Source organism: Anser cygnoides, chromosome 2 (assembly GCF_040182565.1).
Source record: "Anser cygnoides isolate HZ-2024a breed goose chromosome 2, Taihu_goose_T2T_genome, whole genome shotgun sequence".
NCBI lineage: Eukaryota > Metazoa > Chordata > Aves > Anseriformes > Anatidae > Anser > Anser cygnoides.
Window position 1 is genome coordinate 109,248,592 of NC_089874.1, and position 21,807 is coordinate 109,270,398.

At 42.8% G+C, this 21,807-nt stretch overlaps 1 protein-coding gene across 24 annotated transcripts in view; it reads left to right on the top strand.

Moving 5' to 3' along the window:
• Nucleotides 1-367: 367 nt before the first annotated feature.
• Nucleotides 368-21,807, top strand: part of PPP4R1 (protein phosphatase 4 regulatory subunit 1) — a 64,417-nt gene continuing 42,977 nt past the window's right edge. Inside the window, exons 1-3 of one of the 24 annotated variants that reach the window (XM_048077064.2) lie at nt 368-518; nt 1,197-1,241; nt 15,514-15,649. In XM_048077064.2, the coding sequence (XP_047933021.1) occupies nt 386-518; nt 1,197-1,241; nt 15,514-15,649 (314 nt within the window). In that variant the 5' untranslated portion in view covers nt 368-385. The other 23 variants (XM_048077066.2, XM_048077062.2, XM_048077065.2 and 20 more) reach the window with 23 other exon arrangements.

Genomic DNA, 21,807 nt, shown 5'->3' on the forward strand with positions numbered 1-21,807 from the left:
TGGGTACTAACTAATTAGAACATTTGTTTTACCCAACATTTTTCGGCTTCCCATGTACAGCGGAAAATCTATCTGAACAGTTACAAGCAGCGACGACCAACGCCAGCACTGACTGTGAGGCACAGCCAGCAGACGCGGAAAAGGAGGGATACCTTTATGTGTACGTGCAACTAAGTTTTGTAAAGTTCAAACAGCAGCAGCGTAGGGAACTCGCCGTGCTTTTAAGCCACGGGTGCCCAGCTGCTGCAGCTCGGCGAGGCCCCCACCTGCAGTCTACCCGAGGAGGGTGCCTGTGTGTGCGCGGGGGTGTGCTGGTGGCAGGGCCACCTCCTGGGGACGTTCCCTCTGGGTGACCTCACAGAGGCCGAAGCAGGGACTTCCCGGCATGGAGCCTTCTCCCCGGACTTTGCCGTCCCAGCCACCTCAGGGACTCCTCTCCCCAGCAGCGACTCCACGAGGGCCAAAGCGAGACTTTTGGCGTCCCAGCCGCCCCGCTGCGCCCCGACCCCTCTCCGCAGGTAACCCCACAAGCGAGCACTCCCGGGCCCGGCCAGGTGAGCGGGCCGGGGCGCACGGCCGTACCCTCGCCGACCCGAGCCTCGCAGCCCGCGGGCAGGGCCGGGCGGCTCCGGGCGTGAGTCAGAGCGAGGGGCGGGGAGCGCGGCGCGGCCGTGTGCGAGCGAGGGAGCCCGGGAGCGAGCGCGGCTCCGCCGGGCGGAGGCGGGGGCAGCGTGTCCGGCCCAGACCCCTCCTCCCCGCCGCCTGCCTCCGCCCGCCCGCCCTCCCGCGCCGCTCTGCCGGGGACGCGGGGAGACGCCGCCGGGCCCGGAGCAGCGCCGGGGCCGCCCCCCTTCCTCCTCCTCCTCCTCCGCAGCCGCCGCCGCCGGCCCCGCTGCCCGGCTCCTTCCATGTAGCGCGGCGCCCCGCGGGGGCTGCAGCAAGATGGCGGGTAGGTAGCGCCCCCCTCCCCCTTTCCGCCGCCTCCCCGCGGAGGCTCCAGCCCTCCTCCTCCTCCTCCTCCTCCTCCTCCTCCTCCTCCTCCTCCTGCTGCTGCTGCTCTCCCCCGCCCCGGTTTCGGAAGCGCTTCCCGTCCGGGTGCGGGGGGCTGCGGGGTGGGGTCGGCAGGCGGGGTGTGTGGGTGTGTGTGTGTGTGTGTGTGTGTGTGCGCGGGGCTGACGGTGCGCGTGTCCCCGCAGATCTGTCGCTGCTCCAGGAGGACCTGCAGGAGGAGATCGACGGATGTGAGTGGGGTCGCGGCGGGAGGGATGGAGGAGAGAGAGGGAGGGAGGGAGGGATGGGAGGAGAAGCCGCGGCGCGGGGCTGCCGTGGGGCGAGGAAGTCGCTTCAAATGTGGATGCCCGGGGTGCATTGTGGGAGGAGGAGGAGGACAGGAGGAGGAGGAGGAGGAGGAGGAGGAGAGGCCATGCTCGGCGCTGCCCATGAAGCACGGCCGGGGCTGCGCGGGGCTCCGCCGGGCTCCCCCGCGGCAGCGCCGGGGTGCGTGGGGCGCCCGTTGGCGGCGGGTAACGGGCGGCGGGGGCAGCCCGCCGGGAGCTGTGGCGGCGCCCCGAGGGGCTGAGGAGGAGGAGGGAGGAAGGAGGAAGGGGAGGGGGTCGGGGTGGCGGTGGTCGTCGCCCCGCACGCCCATGGCCTCGGCCTGGGCAGCCTGTGGGGAGGAAGGCGCCGGATCCCCGTCGGGAGCATGTGGGTCGCCGGGCGGGTGGTGGGTTTGTTTGGCTCCCCCACCCTGCCTCTCAGGCCCCTTCGTCTATGAGAAAAGTGTGAGAAAAAGGGTGAGAAAAGGGTCTGGAGAGGAGTTGCGTGAGGGCGTGAGGCACAGGACGCGGTTCTGGCTCAAAACACAAATTCAGGGGTACTAGGGCTGGCGGGCGGCGTGTATAACGTTATCCAGGTGAGACGGCATCTGTTGGCGGTGTCAGCACCGAGGCAGCTTTGGCAGCACAATAAATATCAGGTAGGATGTGAAAATGGAGACAGCAGCCCTCTCTGAGGCGGTTCGTAACGCAGGCTCCTGCCTGGCAGCCTGCGGTGGGTGAGCAGACCCTTGCCACCGTCTGAAGGTACGTGTCTGCTGCACAGCCTGCTCACGGGGAGACCAGCTTGCGGGAGAAACCCCCTTTCTTCTTTTTTGTTTGGCTTAATTTTTATTTCTGGGGGTGTTATTTTAGCTTTTCAGAGCCTAACTGAACGTTTTACATCTCCTCAGTTTTGGGATCTGATGTTTAAAAGCTTTTTGTTGCGTGTTGCCTCACACAAAGAGAGAGCCTTTTTGCAAGGCTTCATTTTTTGTTCGCTTCTGGTTGCTGGGAATTCGGACTGATAGCAGAGCTGTTTGGAAACTTTGTGATTACAGGAGGACTTCCTTAGAAGTGACACACTTTGAAAAGAAAGCGCCTTCTTAAATTTCTGCTTAGGTTATGATTTTTCTCGACTGTAAGACAGGAGTTGGAGGAGGATATGACTGTAGTCATAGGAGAGATGATTCTGAATCTATGGTTTCCCTGGTGGTGGTTTGAATGTTAGTCTTGTCTTTAAAAAGGGAGAAACTATATGTGCTCGGATATATATGACTCAGTCCAGATGAGAGCATTCTGAAGGCAAGAGCCAGAGAAATCTAAAAACTTGAAACCTCATTAAAAATGACTGAGGTTTTGATGGAAGTAGATAAAAGTCAATAGCTCGATATTTCAGTGTTTTACTTAAAACAAACACAAGAGGAATCTGTATGAATCAATGTGCGCTGTCTGGACATAATTCAGTCACGTGATGTCTTTTATGGTTCTTAATTTTATATGGTTTTGTTCTTGCGAGGTGGGCGTGAGCTACCAAAAAGTGATGCAGAGTAGGGAGACTGTACATCCCTTGGGATGGTTTTTGTACCTGTTTGAAATAACTATATCTTGTATCCATGTACAACAGGTCTTAAGCCATTTGTGAAGGTTTTTGCAAGCGATGCATTATTTGGGATTACATTTCATGGTTGCAGGGATTAAAAAGACAGTTTCAAAAAAAAAAAAAAAAAAAACCAGAAACACCGTAAAAAGCCACAGTTTTTGCCTGGCTTTACCAATGCTGAACCCCACCCTATAGTACCTTACTGTAAATATCTCAAATGTTTACAGCTCTTCTGAGCAGAGGAGTTAGGTACTGGTTTAGAGGTGTATTCCTGCATGCTAGAATGCAATTGTGAGAAAATTGGGAGTGCTGGCAGCTTTTATGCGTGTGTGATTCTGGCAGCTGTGGTCCTGCTATTAAACGTGCTAAACAAGGAAAAAGAAGTGCATTGTACAAGAAGGCTGAGATGGGGCCAACTGATAGGCTATTGAGAAAAGCCAACTGGGTAGTTTTAGTCCTTGTGCTTCTGGCTGATCTGGTATCCACCAACAGCAAAACGTCTGTGAGGTTCAGTGGAAAAAAGCAGGAGGAGTGATACAAAATACAAGACTAGATAACGTGTTAAGATCTGGATTGGGCATCTGAAGCTGGGTCTTTGCTTAGGCCTATGGCTTGGCATGCTTCAGGAGGTTAGGCGTTCAGTTGTAGCTCATCAGCGAGTCTAGGTTTGATTCTGAATCACAAAAGTGTATTTTTTTATGGTGATAATTCATAACGTGAGTCACCGTTTTCTAATGCAGTAAAAGTATTACAGGAAATAAGGATGTGAAATCAATAAGGTAACAAATAGATAGCTTTTATTGGTCGGGTTGTAAAACGGTAGGAGGAAGTCCTGGAGTTGAGCAAACAACAATACGCAGTTACTGCTACAAATAATAAACTAAGCATCTGTACAGCTCTTCAGAGCTGACAACAGCTATTTTATGGTCTTGGTCTTTAAGGTCTCTAAAATGAAGTATTTTACCAGAAAACTGGCATTTAGTGAACAACTTGTACAACTCTACCTCTTGTGCCTGCTCATTGAATGCTGATTGACCTGAAATAGCAAACAATAAATTATTTTTATCTTTGCAGTACTGTTTCAATAGTTGCTTGTAAAATAAAGTTTACCTTTTCCTAAAGAGGACTTGATAAATATTTAATTTAACTGTAGCTTTACTAGATATCAGTAGAGAGTAGTAATCTGCCTTTGGGGTAGTGGAAGATCTTCAGGATATATGTGGAAAGCATCTATTTAGAAATTGCCTTTTGTTTATTTGTTTAAGAGGTCAGAGGGATTAAACAGGAGCTTTTATAAGAAAGGCTTTTAGAGAGTGGCTGACAAACCAGCTGGATTGACTTTTAAATAATTAATTTTGCCTTTAGTTTGCTTTTCTATTTTGAAAGCTTCGTCTTTTCTGCTCTTGGTTGCTTGGTAACCACAGGAAAGCTCAGATTTTTATTTTTCAGGTGAATGCGTACTTCACACCTGACAGGACATCACCCAGATGATTCCTTTAAGTAGTTGCAGAGCTTGGCAAGTGGTATTTCAGTGCTTTTAATTCCAGCTAATATTTTGCGTCTGTACGGGTAGCTCCTGATGTTAAAGGCTATGATAGTAATTAAAGACATTGTTTCTCCCATGGTCAGCCAGCGGCTTTTCCTTGTTTGGAAGTTTGAAGTTTAAGACAAAAAACCTCAGTGGATGTATTCTAGCAGGACGTACAGAAGTTTATAAAAGAAATTTAATTCCTAAATGGAAGTTCTTACTGTGGAAGCAGCCTTACTCTTAACTGTCGTCGTCACAGTGTCCAGCCCTCGCCCAGTTAGTAACATTTGGTTGCGTTTTGTCTGTGTGGAGGTGAACATAACAGAAATCCTAGCGTGATATCCATTAAGGTAAAAAAGGAGGGAAGAGAAATCCATGATGGCAAGACGGTGAAAACTCAGAGTGGAAGCCTGCAAGAAGATTCCCCATCCCATCTGGCCACTATGCAAAATAAGATAGCGGCTCAGTTTTAGCTGGGCAGTTACACTACTTGAACTATTGGTTTTGATTTTCCATCGGAAATCTTGTACAGTATGTGCAGAGAAGTCTGAAAATTTGGCTTTTGTTCACATACTTGTTTTGTGCATTCAAAATAGGAAGTGTAGTAAGCTAAGTGGAGAACAGGAAAGAAAATAACCAACACCAATGATTGAAAAGTAAACAAGAGTGTAGAACTATTTATTTTTGCTGATAAATAAAAAAACCTTTATAATTCCTCCTAGATGTATTCTACCTTCCTCCCTTCCCCATGGATGCTTCTGAAGATTGAACTGATCAGTCTGGATAGATGCAATCAAACATACCGTGATGCTTGCGCCTTTCAGTCTGCTCATCGATGTGTGCAGGCTGCGTGCTCTGAAAAAGAGAGCTATCTGTAACTAGAATTCAGGTTGTGAAACAGGATAGCTTTATTTCATTCAGGATTTTAATTGTGATTTAAATCGAGGGAGGAGAGAGATTCTGATTTAATAACTGGTTTTACTCTTTTGCATTTTTTTTTGGAAAAAGTTTATTCTCATTGATAACTGTCTGCTGCATTTACATATATGGCTTTTGGACTTCTGACAATCACAAGTCTTATATGCATGCTTTGGTGATTTAGTAGCTTAACGTTTGGATTCTGAAGCTTTACCATTTGCCATGTCAGTAAACAGTGAGTTACTGTTGTCTGTACAGTTAGTGTTCACATGATTTAAAAATACAGGGACCGATATTTTAAAATGTAAAAGTAATGTAGATAGTTGTGGTCTATAACTTTTAATCGAGGCTTTATAGCTAAATATATATACGTGTGTGTATATATAAACTTGTTTTCCTTTGTTTTAGACTTCAACAGTAAGATAATATCTTTTTGTTAAATTTTAAAACTAACACTAGCTTTATTAACTGTAAAAACTAATTGGATTTTACTAGTGGATAGAGCAGTCCTAAAGACTAAAAAAAAAAAGAGTCCAGTAACTTTAATCTAATAGATCTCTGGTTTTGGTATCTAGTTCTTTTTTCAGTGATTGGCAAAGGAGGCCAGGTCTTTTTAGCCTTTTCTCCCAGCGAATGAATGAACCAGTTATTTAGCTGAGCTGAAGAAAATACTCTTTGTGCGTCTGCAGATGTCAAAAGCTGGTTTATCACTGACGTGTTCATGTTCCAGGTAATCAGCAAATCATCTGACATTAGCAGTGAGTTGTGTTGGTTGAATGCTTTTAATTAAATTATTCTATTAGAATTTGGGTTGTGCAGAAGTATCTTCCCAAACAGGAGCTTATTTCCATTTGAAGTATTTAATTTCAATTTCATTTTTTTTTTTTTTCCGGCAATACTTAAAAGATTTTTTTTCAATTAAATAGGTCTGCCTTTCCCTGTGGTGTCAAATCACAGTCGCAGTTTGACGCTGTGTTTTAGCTCCTATTCTCTTGCAGTGAGTTAAGTATTGTGTACTGAGACACCACGCTATGTTAAAATTCACCTTGCCTTTCTCACAGGCGTGCACAATAATATCAGAAGCCTTTGTATTGTAGCTCCTTACCATAGAGCAAGAATTACCAAATCTTATGCTGTTAGTTGTTCTGTATAAACTGCAAATTTGGTCTCGTCTTAGACATAGGGCTTTTGGTATAATTAAATTCCAGTGTGATGTTCGAATGCTGTGTTGCAGTACTGGCCTCTTGGTCTCGTCAGAGACATGGCTCTGGGGAAGGAGCACCAAGGTATTTGGAGTTAGTGGGTTGGCATTTCAGTAGCATGCAACCCGTAATCTCTGCATTGCAAAAATTAACAGCAATTAATGGCAGACATGCCGTAGTGCTCGGGATCAATTCTCTGGTGTGACTGAGATTCTGTTCAATTGGGAATCTAATAATCAGTTTTCAATGCTAATGAAGCGTGCTTGTTAAGTCTTTTTTTTCCCCTGGAGATCGTGCTTTAATTCTCCTGACTCCTCAGTTCATTTCTTTGTCTTTTAACTGACCCTCACAGAAACTGGGAGACTCAGGTGGTTGGCTGTGTCCCCTTGGAATTACAGTTGTGGGGGTCTCAGGTGGGTAATAGTTAGTCTCTTTTTCTTGAGAAACCTCTTAGGATCCTAGAGAGGAGACGATGATTTGAGGAAAGGGTTGTGCTTGGATTGATACAGGCTAATGAACCTTCCTCATGCAGCTGCACGTTTTCTCCATTACCCCTAGCAGAGGATTGAAGGAGAGGTAATTTTCCAGGCTTTCAGCTTCCCAAGGTCAGCAGCATCACTTTTGATGTGGAAATACACTTTTCACCAGCCACCTTTTATGTTCCTGTCTCTGGCAGGAATCCTCGATTAAGGTTGCCAGCTCCTGTTTTTTTTTTTTTTTTTTCCTTCTGATTCTCTCCTAGGGCTACAGGTATTCTCCGCCTCTTCCCTTCCTCTCCCACTTGGAGAAAAAGGGGAAGGAGGGAGAGAGTCAGGAAAGACATGAAAGCTATCAAAATCTTAAGATAACACGAAACCTCGGTGTTCATGCAGTTCTTTCTGCTGACCTGTTGTGGAGGTGGCAGACTGCAGCGTGTTGAAGATGAAATGCCTCTCTTTCCTGTGTGTGCCTTTTGCTGCCGAGACTTTCCCTCTGCGTGGGCAGAAAGTTTTCATTGTAAGAGTAGTTGCTGCAAGAGGTGGCTTTGGCAGGAGCTGAACTGGCAGAAACGGCAGCCTCTGCTGTGAGAGCTGGAGTAGCAATTCTGTCTTCCCCTGAAGGAGCCCAGGACAGCAGGGCATCTCTGCCTGCTTTGGAAGGTATAGCATGAGAAAAATCAGCATGGCTTTTTCTTGGTTTGGGTGGGATGCTGCACTTCTTTCTGTCACCGGCGTGTTAAAGTTCTGTCCAGTGGGTAGCTTGAAAAAAGCAGGAAAATGCGTATGTGAAGAGTGTTCATTTGAGATAGCAGGACAACTGCATTAAGAGTTGAAACTACTGGTGGTTTTTTTAATACTATTTTTAAGGCAAAGAAAAAATGAAAGGCAAATAGTACAAAAATGTGTTATTCCAGGATACGATTTTCATAATAGCTAGAAATATTAATATATGGAAATGTCACTCTGTGGGAACCGTAATGCAGACCGTTGGAATGTTTTGCTCTAATAAACAAGCCTGCTTAGGTATTTTTTTGTCTTGTTGCCATGGTGCCTAAATTGCTCCCAAATATTTGAATGTAAGAGAGACCACCTTTTCCTTCCTCTCCAGCCTGCAAGACAAATAGCTTGATGAGTCTGTAGGGATACTTCATGTGTGTTTGCTTGTATGTACGTGTTATTAGAGGAAATGGCTTTCGATAACATTGAAATTAACATCCATGGTTGTTCTTACTTTTTCTAAGTGTGAATCCAGTACACACAGTGCCACTTAATCTTTTCCCCTTGACCAAATCTACACTTTGGGCACAAATAGGAGAAGTGTGAAGAGCTGCAGAAACAAGAAGAGTGAGAGGAGTCGCAGAAAGAATGTCCTCCTGTGAATGCTCAGGAAACACGAAGGCTTAACCCAGCAAGCGTCTTGAATTCTGTCAAAAAAAGAAAAGTCTGCAGAGCATTTAAGTGGAGAGAGGAGAAGGACACTAGGAACTAGGAAGTTCCAAGTGATTTACGTTGCAAAGCTGTATTTTACGGACTGTGGATGTGCTAGTCATAAAGCTTGCCTTTGCAGCTTTTAGCCCAAGTAAGCAAGTTCGAGATGCTGTGCTCGAAGCAGCAACATAACTGCACAGTGAAGCAGCGCTTGAGCCAAGTGGAGCACTTGGGTTTGTAGCTGATGTGGTGTAATGCAGTGTCACGTCACTGCAGAGCTAGCACAAGCCTTTACAACATTTGGGCTTCAACTGCTTGCTTTGTAATGCTCTCCCTTCCGGTTAGCCCAAGCTTAAAACACAGTTTGAGCTCGATGTTTTCGTGTGTAACAGCTGCCCAATTAGGGGCAGAACGTGAGTGTGGGCGTCCTGTCAAGGTAGGACCGGGCAGAACATCTTGGTCGGAGATGGAAATGGGGTTCTTTCCACAATGCCACAAAACTCAAATAGTCATGCGGACAATCAAAAACCCCAGAAGCAGCAGTGGGATGCGTTCAGAGGGCGGCTACCTTTGACTGTAAGGTATTTGTAGCAGAGAAAAAAGTACCTCAGAGTAACTTCCTGCTTGCACTGTCCTTTACTTCACTCCAGCCTCCTTCCAGGAGCCTTAATTGCATGCAGTGCAAATAGCAAGGGCCACGGATACCATGGTGATGGGTGTGACATGCTCCCAGCAGGAAACTGGTGGACAAAATATAAACTGCTGATTGTTTTAGCTGGTAGCTTGGATGTCCTCTTTGTTTCAGTTTCCTGCGGACCAGCTCTTGTTGCAGGTCTGGCCGTTACCCGGTAGAAGGTCCATTCCGCTGCTGTGCAAATTAAGGAGTAGTGAGCAAGAAGAGCTTTCTTTCCCTTTGTTTCAGTGCAGATCAGGATTTGCAGTGCTGCTTGTGTACGCCTTGAAGAGACAAACCTGTTTGTAGCTGCACCAGTCCTTGTTGCTTTTAAAGGATTTTGTATCACCCCTCTTCTTCTCTTATGTTTGACGAGAAAGGCAACTCCTTTGCCATGCCTGATAACTGTCTTTTTTTTTTTTGAAGGCTTTTGCTAGACGAAAATATTCCCGTAGTCTGTTATGTTTAGTCTAGTGGCTCTTTTGTATTTGCTGTGCCATACTTGCACGGGTTCTGTGTGTAAACTGCTGCTGGTTTTGATTCCTGCATCTTTCTTTCATCTGCTAAATGCTCCCCTCCTGAAGCCTGCAGTCAAGTCTGATTTTAACGGGTTTGCTCTGTCTGTGCGTCAAGCTGTTAACAGACTTCACGATGAAAGTGCTGCGTAGGGGCTAATGTGGTAAGCTTTGCTGTTAGCACGGCAACTTCGGATCAGAGCTGCTTTGCGCTTCTCCCTCATCTTCCTTGCTTCTGCCTCTCTCCCTTTTCTCTCCCACCACCAAGCCTGGAGTGCAGACGGGGAGGTCTGTGTGCACAGGTGAGATTCAATGTGCATGGAGCAGAAGCTGAAGTGGGGATAACTCTTTGTGCTTCAAAGCAGAGTTGGGGTGAGAGACAGAAAAGGGGAAGCGTGGTTCTTATTTCTACTAATAGTTGGCCAGACAGAAATCTCCAATTACCGCCTGTAGATCCTTTCTATGCTTCCACTCACCTGTCTTGTATTTTGCTGAGGAGAATCACATGCTGTTCAAACTTGCGTTTGTCTCTTACAACATTCGCAAAATCAGGGTAAACTTGTGGCACCTTATTTGCATTTTTAGCCTCCGAAATCTACTGTCTGCTTTTCTGCTGTAGTATCTCATGGAGAAGTCAGCTCCAGCTTTCTGTGATCGGCAATGAGTAGTGTTAGGCAGGTGAGGTGGTGGAACTCAGCAATACACACACGTTGTGTGATATCTGTGTAATAGTAGTTGCAGTAGCATTTGGTTAACGTTACTGAAGCGGTGTGGTAGATTTATGGTAGCAAATGAGGCCGAAATAGAATGACTTTGGGCTGTGATGTCACTGTGGAACTGGAGATGGAATACAGTGCGCAACAAAAGAGAGCAATGAGTCTGTAACGGAGCATAAATTCACAAGTTTAGCTTCCATGCTCTACTAAAAACCTCAGTGTTGCTGTGGTGGACTTCTCGTTGCAGAATTTCAAGATGCAAGGTGATTCTCTTACAGAAAATGAGTTGGAAAATAGCGGTTTTTGCAATACTGAAGGGTTGAGAATATTGTTTGTGTTCTGCAGAAATCTGAATGCAAGGTGAATTTATTCTTTCATAGCACAGAGGACAGAACTTGCTACTGTCATTTTGTGATGCGATATCGAATGTTTGGGCTTGGAGAACTAATATTTTTACTTCACAAGTAAACAGAAAAATTACTTGCTTGAACAGCAGAACAGAACTAAGTCCTTTCTCCATTTGAGTGCTTCATTGACATGAACATCTTTATGGTAACAATCAGTGTAGAGAGCAAATGGTCTGTGCTACAGTTGAAGAAAGAGTTAGTCAATTTTTTTTTCAGTTACATCTGTAGCAATTGCCATAGAGACTTCTTAATAGATCTAGAGAATGCTTTGGGAATGCAGAAGGTAAAATAAGGGAAGTTGATACTAGATGGAAATACTGAATCTTTAAAGTTATTTGTTGCTCAGCTCTGAGAAGTAAAGCGTTGCTCATACTCAGAGTGCCTCTCTTCTCGTTACTGACTTTTCTGTGCCAAAATGAAGGAGGTTGTGTTTGCCACGGAGCCCATAGCAGATGCAGAAGAATACACGTGACCTTGCTACTGAACAGTCCGTGGTAGAAAGTCATTCATGTATTATTAAATACAAAAAAAAGTAGTAACTATTTTTTCAAACGTGATGTTTTGTGCCTGCCTGTAAAGACATGACATGAACAAGACCTTTGTGAATGATATCATGAAGATGCGACTTACAGTGGAAAAATGAGCTCCGTTGAAAATAGGCCTGCAGGCAACAGCTTTATAGGGGGCTGTTTTAAATGGACTTCACTGTGTTGCGTGTAAGTTCTCAGCCAAACTCGTCACTCGTTGACTGAGCACAGTCTGTCTCAGCAAGGTGGTTTGTAGTCCGTGTTAGTTAATAACTGGGGCAAATAATTGTTGTATCCCTGCCATAAAATGGAGAACTTAAGGCAGGTGTGTGTCTTAATATATTCTTGGTATGGTGTGGACCAGACGCAAGACAGAGACAAGCCTGAAAAACGTGCATAAAAGAGTCAAACAAATGATTGGGCAGGGAAACAAAGGTAGAGAGGGGAATTACGTGGCTTCTGTCATACGTGTCAGTGATAGCCAGATACTGAAACAAAATCCAGTGCTTATTCTATTATTCTGTACCGCCTTGTGTTTCATGGTAGTAGTGTAGAATTTTGAAGAATCAAGAATTTCTAGAATTGAGAAGTTTGCAAACTACTAAGTACAAACCCAGGCCATCTAGATAAATTAATGCATTTATTCATTTTGCACTGCTTGGCTTATGTGGACAGAAAGTAGTGGCACTGTGATTGCTTTTCACGCTGTTGGCTGATGAGTGTTCCTCACCCCACCACCACCAGCAACTTTGAGCTAGTGGGATAGGATGTTTTTATAGAAACCCCTAATTTCCTAGGTCTACTTTTGCAAGTTGGCATGAACGTAAGGCCAGATTAAAAGCTACTTACATTTGCAGTAGTTTCAATGGTGGCATGTAGCTTCAATGCCTTCTGAGCGTTTGGTCTTGGCTTACTGGTACTAGCTGGAGGAAGCACAGAAAAATAGGGAAAGTGACCTGTTGTTTCTCTGCAGCAGGAGTGGAAAGTGATGTGTGGCTCTGTTGCTTGGTCTGTATTGTGAAGTGGGAATGAAGCTGGACATTTTACATTTGAACAAGTCAAGACATGTATTCAAGGGCTTTTTGGCATTTGTAAAATGTACAGCACAAAAGGTACGGTGGTACTTTGCTTTCCACCCAACTTTGAGCACTCAGCCAAGGAGAGCTGAAGAGGCAATATCCAGTTAAAAGCCTTTTTGACACCTGTTTTGGAATAAGCTTCAAATACTGTGGGCTGATGCTCCTTTTAGCTTGCTTGAAGCAGTGTCTTGATGTTGAGAGTGAAAAAGAATATGTAGGTAACTGTAGAAGTGCTTTTTGTAACCATGCACCGATTTATCTTTAATCCCCCTTCTCTGCCCTGTTGGTGTTTGTGTTGCTTTTATCAGGATGCTGCCATTTGAACGAGCTCTCCGGCTAAAAGCTGAGGTGCTGGGGCTGAGTAATATTGCTCAGTATCAGTAGCGGAGGCATATCAAGCCTGTTGCAATGCTAAACTTAATTTTACAACGTGCAAAACACCGTGGAGTCAAATGCACATACCTAATTTTCTGTTTGAATTAGAATGAGACCTCAAACAGAAATTGTAAGTAGCTCCTAATATTTATATGTATCATATTTTTGTCATTGATACTTACATCTGACACTGGTTGACCAGGCAAAAATTACGAGAACATTCAGTTCACTTAAATCAAAGGCATCAGACGTCCGGCCAGCTTTGGTGTATGTGTGTATGGCATAAATAGACTGCGTGACTAGTTTGTGTGGCATAAATCGAGTGAGCTGTCTTCGTGCTCTGCAGCGATTAAGATGACGTCTGCGTTGGACCACTGTAGGAGTAGCAGACAAGCAGAAATGAAGGGGGGGGAAGGGGGATGTTGAACACAAAGTTGAGGTTGAGAGGAGAGAAATGGAGGAGGTAAAGCCAGCGGAGGTTGGTGTGATGGTCAGCATATTTTTTTATTGATACTTTTGATAAATAAAATAAAAATAATTCTTTTGGCGACTGTATTTGGCATAGTTTCCCCAGTTTATACATGTAAGTGCACAGTCTGATCTCCAGACTTTAAGATAGGAATATAAGATCCTGTTAAAAAATTAATTTCACTGAATATTAGAGTGATATTTCCACCCCAGTTAATTTCTGTAGCTTAGAAACCAATCTGAGTGCAGTGGTGTAGCTACCTAGTGAAGGTAATGACTGTAGTGATTAAAAATAAATAAATAACGTAGTTCATTTCTTGAGGAGTATGCATCTAACAATGCATGTACGGGTGCTGCAGAATTGCTTCAAAAGTATGTCTTATACCAGCCCTCTGAAAGTAGGACCTCTCATACAACAGTAAGACAAGCCCTTGTGAGAAAGGTGTGTGTGCAGAGGTGTCTTGGTGTAAGTACTAACACGGGTAAACCTCTGGTTTCGGTTGAGTTCAAGGGTTGAATTTGATTCTGTGAAAGGCTGTAACCTGCTTCTTGTTAATTTACCTAGCATAAAATGCTAACTTGCTTTGTTTTTACCTTCCCTCGCCTTTTCCTGCAAAAATAAAACTGAGTCTTGAGGAGGAGAGAAAAAACAAACAAACAAACAAACAAAAAAAAAAACCACAAACCTGAAGCCTTGTGCCTCGGTCCCCTAAGGTCTGGGCAAACAGAAGTTCAAACAGTTGTGTAAACCCCGGGTTGCTAAGTGCTTGCCCTTCGTGCTGCAATAGCTTTATGCAACTGACCTTTTTTCAAGCCTTCCTCCTCCTCCGCCCGCAGTGTGTTCCCTTCTACCTTGGGCATATCCGAGAGCACTACCCCAAACTGCTCCTCCAGCCGCTTTGGCTCTCACAGCTGCTAGTACGCTTTCTTCCTTGCCACTCTCTCTCCGATTCCGCTTATGCCCTTCTATTAATACGCCCTGCTCTTTTTCCCATCGCTTCTTTGATTTCTTTCAAGGATTTTTATGTGCTGCCAGCAACTGCAGAATTTGGACCTTCATCCAGGCATAGGATTTATTTATGACCACTTAAACGATATCACTGTTTCTCTACCGAGAAGATGGAGAACTAATTTGCTGGTAAACGGATGCTATTAATTCGATTTAGGTGTGAAAATATTACTCTTCTAGAGGCCTTTGGTTGTTAATTCTTTTAACATTTGAAATATGATGAGGAAGGCATTCAGAAAGTGGTAGCTGCTTAGGTATTTGGAATGTCGAATATCGAGGTTAATGATGCAATGTCTGATAATCAATATACTATAGCTGTATGGAAGGGAAGAAGAGAGTAATCTTTTTCTCCACGGATTTCACTTTTAAAAAAAAAATCATCATTGGACTTCTAGATCAGTCGACCTATCTATATCTGCCAGTTTTCAAAAGGCTTTTCAGATAAAAGACCAAAGAATAAGCTGTAGCATACTGCAGTGTTGTATTTTCAGGGGTGAAGCTGGTCACCTGGGTTAGTTCTTGCAAAGAAGCAATTGCATTTGCCGTTCTTGCAAATAAGTTGTTGCATTTGCGGGCTGTGTTTGTTATGGGACTGCGGTGTTGAGTAGTTTAGAGGGCATGTGGCAGCTAGAAAAGGTGGTAGTTCAAATCCTAATACTTCAAGCAGCTTCGCAGAGCAGGGCTGGACCCCTTTTCCAGTTCATTGTGGTTTCTGTTCATATGAAATTGTCTTTTGACAAGCTGGTTAGTAATTATGCAGTAGGTGAGCTGTACCTGGTTTTTATTTGGTAGTCAGATAACAGCAATGCGTCTGAACTTTTTAACATGCTTAATTTAAAAAAAAATAATAATTTTTTGTTCTGCTAGATGTTGTATTAGCTCTGGACTAATTGCACCTATGTTTTTAGTCCGTGCATGTTCAAAAAGCTGATTTTAGAATTACCTAAAAGTCACTTGCCTGATTAAAAATATGTATATGAAGTATAAATGTCAGATTAAAATAGCACGAACCTCGGATGTTTAGTGAAATGTCATGTTTAGGAATTTAGAGACAATACCTAAAAATTGGATTAAATGAATTTTGAGTAAATTACTTTTGTATAGGAAAGGCTTCCTGGGGGCTGGGGAAAGATGGGGGAAATGATTTAGCGCAGCTAGTAAATATATGGTCATCAGAGCCTTGCCTAGACTTGTGTATTTCAGACCAACAACAGACATCATTTTAGTGTTAAACTACTGTGATTATAAGGAGTATTTCTGATGTCTCTGATAGTTGGTGTGGATGACTACAGCTCAGAGTCTGATGTGATTATTATACCTTCAGCCCTGGACTTTGTCTCACAAGATGAAATGTTGACGCCTTTGGGAAGACTGGACAAGTACGCTGCAAGTGAGAACATATTCAACAGGTATGCTTTTTAAATGTCTGCCTAACAGTGTGCAAACTATTAATCTGATTCAAATCTGACTGAAGTTAATTTGCATGAAATACAAATAATGATTAAAAAAAAACACTTAATTCTTCAGTTTCCACTCCTCCTTTTGTTTGCTGATGCTTCCTGTACTTACAGATAGCAAAATATTCTTCATAACAGAAAACATTTGCTTACCTGTTAATATTGTAGTCTGCATTTGCCCAGTTTTATTTCAGTAATGCCACTGAGCTAGTCGTTTCACTTAAAAGCACAGGTATTGCAGAATACTTCACAGGCCTGCACCCACACACAATTCCATTGGATGAAGAAATTCAAACCCAACATTTAATTGTAACTGTAAGCAGTTAAATCACAAATGTGTAAAAATGACTTTTTCTGGTGTTTTATTTTAACATAGTTTTTTTTGGTCTCCAAATACATCTTTAATAAAATGTGCTGCTTTTATGTTGAATTCTCTGATTTAGTAGCATATGGAAGATAAATTTATGACCAACCACCCTGTAGACTAGCCTCTCAATTTTGTTGTTCATGGCACCTTCTGTAAGGATTTAGCCACGTGCTTCAGTCATGTGAAACGTGCTTAAAATTCCATACTACATACATGAACATATCCCGGTTTGGAAGGTTGGTTTGTTTTCCTTCTGATTTAACTGAAGCTAAGAAATGTATTATGGTTTCTCTTATAGCCTGCACAAATCTGTATGTATAAATTAGTTCTGAAATGCCCAATTTTAAAGTTTTGTTTTGTTTTCCAGAAATTCAAATTTTGTGGCATTTTAGAGTTTGAGGTGAAGTCAGTAACTTGCCACCCAGAAGGGGGAGGTTGTTTGTTCAAATTTTGTGGGGAGAGAGGAACGAGGAGACAGCTTCTAGATTTATAGGTATTTCATTGCGACAGTCACGTAATAAAAGCCAGTAGAGTGGAGAATGAACTTGGAAACTCAAGTTATGTGAAACTTGAGTTTTCATCAAGAATAGTAGTCCTCATGTTTTACTGGGATGCGGGGCATGCATAACCTTGAAGTCTTTCAGTGCTGCTGCCCACCTTTCTGCATCCTGTGCTTACCTCTGTCTTTCTGCAGGGGAAGATGGGTGGAGTAACTATCATTTTCTCTGGTTTTTGTTTTGTTGTTATAAATGTCTTGCTTAATCCCAGCTCTCTTTGTTAGGCCTAGGTGTGTTATGTAGCATAAGAAAATATAGGAAATAGCATATGATAGTCATTAGTGATAAGACTAAGTAGCAATTCAACTTGAATGTGTTAAGTATTACAGTTTATGATGACTTAGCATCGGTTGGTCTGAGGAAACAATGGAGAGATTTTTGCTTAGAGATAAATTGGATCATTTCATAGGCAAAAGATTGGAATAAACATCTTATATTTAAGTTAATTTCTGTCTCATTGAAATGGTATAATCACATCCAATTACCTTATGTGTAGGTTCAGATTCACTTAGATTATGATTAAGTTAATAAAAGGAAGTTTCTGTGACCTTGAACCTGCATTTGTGTTAAGGCAAATTGTAGATGCCCAAACCCTTGAAACTCAATCATCGAGCCTAGGTGAATTTTGATAAGATTTTTTTTCTTTAATTAAATGGATGAATTCCCTTTTCAGTGTTCTTTGAAAAAAAAAATCTTTACATGTCATTTTAAAGTATTTTTTCTTTTTGCATTGTTTTTATTTCCATTTTCTGTCTGGTTAGTAATCTGCTTATATATCACATTTGCAGTGTATGATTATATTGAATAAATTGAAATTATTTTTACTGATTATTACAGAAGCCTAGTCTTTGAGTGGATTCTTGGAGCACTTGCGATTTCTTAGCTGGTGTCTGAAGGTCAAAGGTAGTTCCTCTGAAATGGAAATTGATCTGTCTGGATCCTAAGAAGTGTTAGCAGATAAGACTTGAATTTGTAAAGAGGAATTGCCTCTTTATTTAAATATATAAAACTTCTGATGGGATGAACTGGAAAAAGAGCATAAGGTAGGGAGGGAATCCTTTACCAGCTTTCTCAATGGCAGGAGTGGTTGCTGTATTAATTTTTGGCACGTTGTGGTCTGCATCCTCACTCTTTGTAAGGGTTTTCCTAAGCTTTATCACCATTAACTTGCTTCTGTTCATCATTAAGAAGGCTCAAAGTGCACAACAATCAATAGTAGGTCTATTTGAATGGCGAGGTAGCACCTGAACAACAGACCCTTTCCTTTTGATCAGCCTACTTCCCGAGGAATTGCTGTTGCCCTTTCTCTTCAAACCAAAGTGGATCTTGGTGGCAGACTTCCATTCATCAGTATGATCAGTCCTGGCTATCAGTGAGGATATTTAAAGTTACTTCTTTGCTATGCTGCTTTGTTTTCTGAAGTACTTCTTTGCTTTTCCCTTAGAAAGTATTACTTAAGAAGTTGCAGAAGAGTCCTTTTGTGTACCAGTGTAGGAGTTCTAGCAGAGCCTACGTATTGGCCAGACTTTGTCAGCTGTGAGAAAACCTCATCCATCCATCAGAAGAATCCACCTTGTGGCTAAATGGGGAGGTCTGGAAATGCTCTACCTGTCTCTTCTCTGTAGGCATCCTCTTCTTTGGATGAGGCTCATTTAGGTCCCAGAATTGGTGATAGTGACTTTAAGATGTTTTAGGATGATTTCAGGTTGTCTGCTTTTTACCAATTCTGTTAATACCTGATATTTTTTGAAATACTAGTTCTTTTTTTTTCCTTTTATTAATAGTTTAATTTCAAAAAAATAGTTTAATTTCAAAATACTGGTAGAGCAGCACTCATTGGTAACTCAGGATGTATTGGATCTCAAAGAGGGATTATGCGTAGGTTGTACAGCTTATCAGTAGCACTTCTGCTGTCTCCAGTATAGGTGAAGATTTGGCCTAAAGCAGTCTGGGTGACATGTCTTTTTTTGCCTTCATGGCACAGGCCTATTATTTTTGGTAAGGTCTGTGGAAAGTACTCTTCCTGCTTTCTAGGCTTCAGATGGACTTTAATGTGGCTTTCTGATTCCTGACTCCGATAACACAGTATACAGTTTGATTTTACATGTCTGTGATTCTGGAGCAGATCTAGAAATTTTTAGAATATATGTTCTGTTGTAGAATGAGACTTTTTAGGAACTGAGAAGTCAATTTCTTTCCAAGGAATTAAGGGTAAGGATGAATTTTTGGAAATCCAACTAGATTTCCAACTGCATTCTGTAGAGTCAAGAATGTTATTTTACTATATATTTAAAAATTAGGATTGGCGTGCAGAAAGTGTCCCCACTGAAACAGGAGTCTGCTGTTTTCATCCCTCTATGCTGTACTACTATCAAAAACTTCTCAAAGACAGTAGGCTTGGTAAGGTGTTGAGAAACGTATCAAGGCCTTCCATAAGTTTAAGAAATTACCTTGCCTTATTTTCATTCAGACCAGATTATAGCCAACAAGCTGATTCAGAGTTTGGCTATCCAAAGCTACCCCATCTTTTTTCCTCTCCACACTCCCTTTCCCTCTCTCTGTGCAGATTAGCCCAGTGTAACCTCTTTTCTGTTTATTTGGTGAGTACTGACAATAAGGAAATGCCAAACTCATGCAAAAGCCATGCAGGTGAAACTCTAGTGTCATTCATTCTGACTAGGATGTTTCTGAAGAACTTGTCATTTTAGGATAAATCAGGTTATTTCTTCTCATTTCTATCTTCTCTTTCCTGTACCGATGTTTCAGTCCTTCTGATCCCACTGTATGTCAAAGAATAAAATTTAGTAAAAATGAAATAATCCCCAAAACACAGAATTGCAGATAAATACATACCAAATTAAAATGACTCAAATTTAACTTAGAAGTGTACATTAAAGTTATATAAGCCAAACTGTTACAGGTCATAATTTTCCCAAAGCACTAAAAGAAGTCTTAATTACTCGTGATATATATAATGACAAAGGGTGCATGTACCTCTGTTCGTTTAGCCTTTCTCCTTAAGAAAGGTACAAAGATGTTCATTTTGAAACTGGGATTTGATTCAGAATATAATATTCATGTAAACATAAAAGCTCCTCTTGGAGCTAAACTTCTTGGTTTAGAACTTGTCTAAAAACAGGCAAAGAAAAGCTTTTCTTTCTCTCTCTCTCTCCTCTCTCTCTTTTTCTCTCTGGTAAGGTTGGTAAGGTAAGCTGGCTAGCTAAATGTACCCCTTCATGCATATGAACTCTGTAATTTAAATTTTATGGTATAAATTTAGTAAGGGGCTAATAATGATGATTGGTACACAGCAATTACATCACTCAGAACTCCCAGTACTGATTCCATATAAGGTCAGTGTACAAAAGGGGTTTGAATGAGCCATGCAAAGGTATTTATAGCTCTTCTTGGACTATGTCACTGTGTATCCCAATTATGTCCTTGTGCGCAGTTTTCAAAATGTCTGTGCGGTGCAAGTGGTCGTAAATAAAGGCAGGGTGTTTGTAATCTATCCACATTTTCTTCTGCTAGTCGCAGTGAAGTAGTGCCTACGAATATCCTAAGTGCAAGTCCATCAGTTTTTCTAGTGTTTTGCGAGCTCTCCCCATGCATGCTGATAAAAACTTGAACAGATGAAGTTGAACTTCACTAATCACATTTCACTTTGGCACATAGTATTTAAAGCGTTTGTGCTGTGTGCTATGTCCCAGCATTTGGTCTTTGCCCTTTCTTCAGCCAGAACCTGTTTAAGGGATGAATAGGTGCGTTGCTGTCTAGGTGGCGGTCAAAATGTATGGTGAATAACTAATTTTGTTTGAGGGTTCACAGCTGTAGGGTTACAGTGTGCCTCTGACACCACTTACATGGCCATCACTGATGTTGGTGGAGTGATTGTGCCATGAATGTGTTTCAAAGAGTCTGACTCCCTGTTATATTTCAGTCTATGGGGACGTGTTGTCATTATCCCTAGAGGAAAGCTCTCTACATTTCCTTGTCACAGGAGGTGTCTCCTTGCTTCACTTGAGCATGAAGCCTGTTCGCTTTTGTTTTTATATCTGTGTCTAGCTCAGACAGGTCATCTTCACAGCTCTGTTACAATTTCACAAACGCTCACCTGGCAGTTGCTGGACAGGCTACCACTACTAGATATATGTTATGCTACTATGCATTAATAGTTCATTGCGGTCATTTGCCTTTTTTTGTAGCTAGCCCACCAGTGTTTGCATGAGAAGAAGGATTAGGCTGCTCAGGCACCAGGGACCTTCCCTTACTCTCTACACTCCAGCAGACAGAGCATTGTTGAAGTATAAGCTTGCAGTGCCTAAATCGTTCCTCATCAGTTGCTTGTGTGCTAGCTCTTGGCCTGTGGCAAATGTGAGGTGGGTTTAGCTCTGTCCTGTGCTTATGCTTTGGAAGCACGTGGAGAACTTTGACAGATTGTTGGGGGTAGTGGCAGAAGTAAGAGCCCCTGATGTTTTAGGGGACATGAGTGGACATGGTCACCCAGAACACTGGACAGATGGAGTTAGAGATTACCCTGTCACTAGAGGCTGCTTACCCAGTTGTGTTTTCTATAAATAAGCCTAACTTGCCCTGTTGCCTTCTGTTGTAATGCTTATTACCATAATCTACTAAAAGCAAAGGTAGATGCAGTGATTCCTGTATGAACAATAGAGAGAAATACCACATGGATATGCAGGTGGGGGCCATCTTCTACCTTCAGTCCATGAGAAAAGTTGAATGTCTCTTCGAGTGGATTTAATAAGTCATTTCTATTTCAGGTTAAGTTTGTGTTTTCATCTCTTCTTGAGCAGAAGGCTTGTGGCCTCCAGCTTACAGGGTGGCTACTTCTGCATAGCCATGGGTACATCTCACAGGAGCTAGCAAAGACGTAGTGGGATCCAGCCACCGCTATTCAGAATATGGCTAACAAAGCTCTGTGAGAAGACGAGTCTCCTCAAATCTCCCTGTAGGGTAGGGGCCCATTCCATAGTCCCCAGGAGCCAGATGCAATAGCACTGTTTGTTGTGGCTCTGTATGTTCTGAGATTGTTTTCAAACTTGGAAGTCCCATCCATCCCTCCTTGCTGGTACAGGTAGAATATTCTGTAAGCGCAAATGCCAAGTTAAAGATCCAGGGTCAGTTGTTGCACCAGACGGCTCGGATGCTGTTTCAACCAAAGTAAA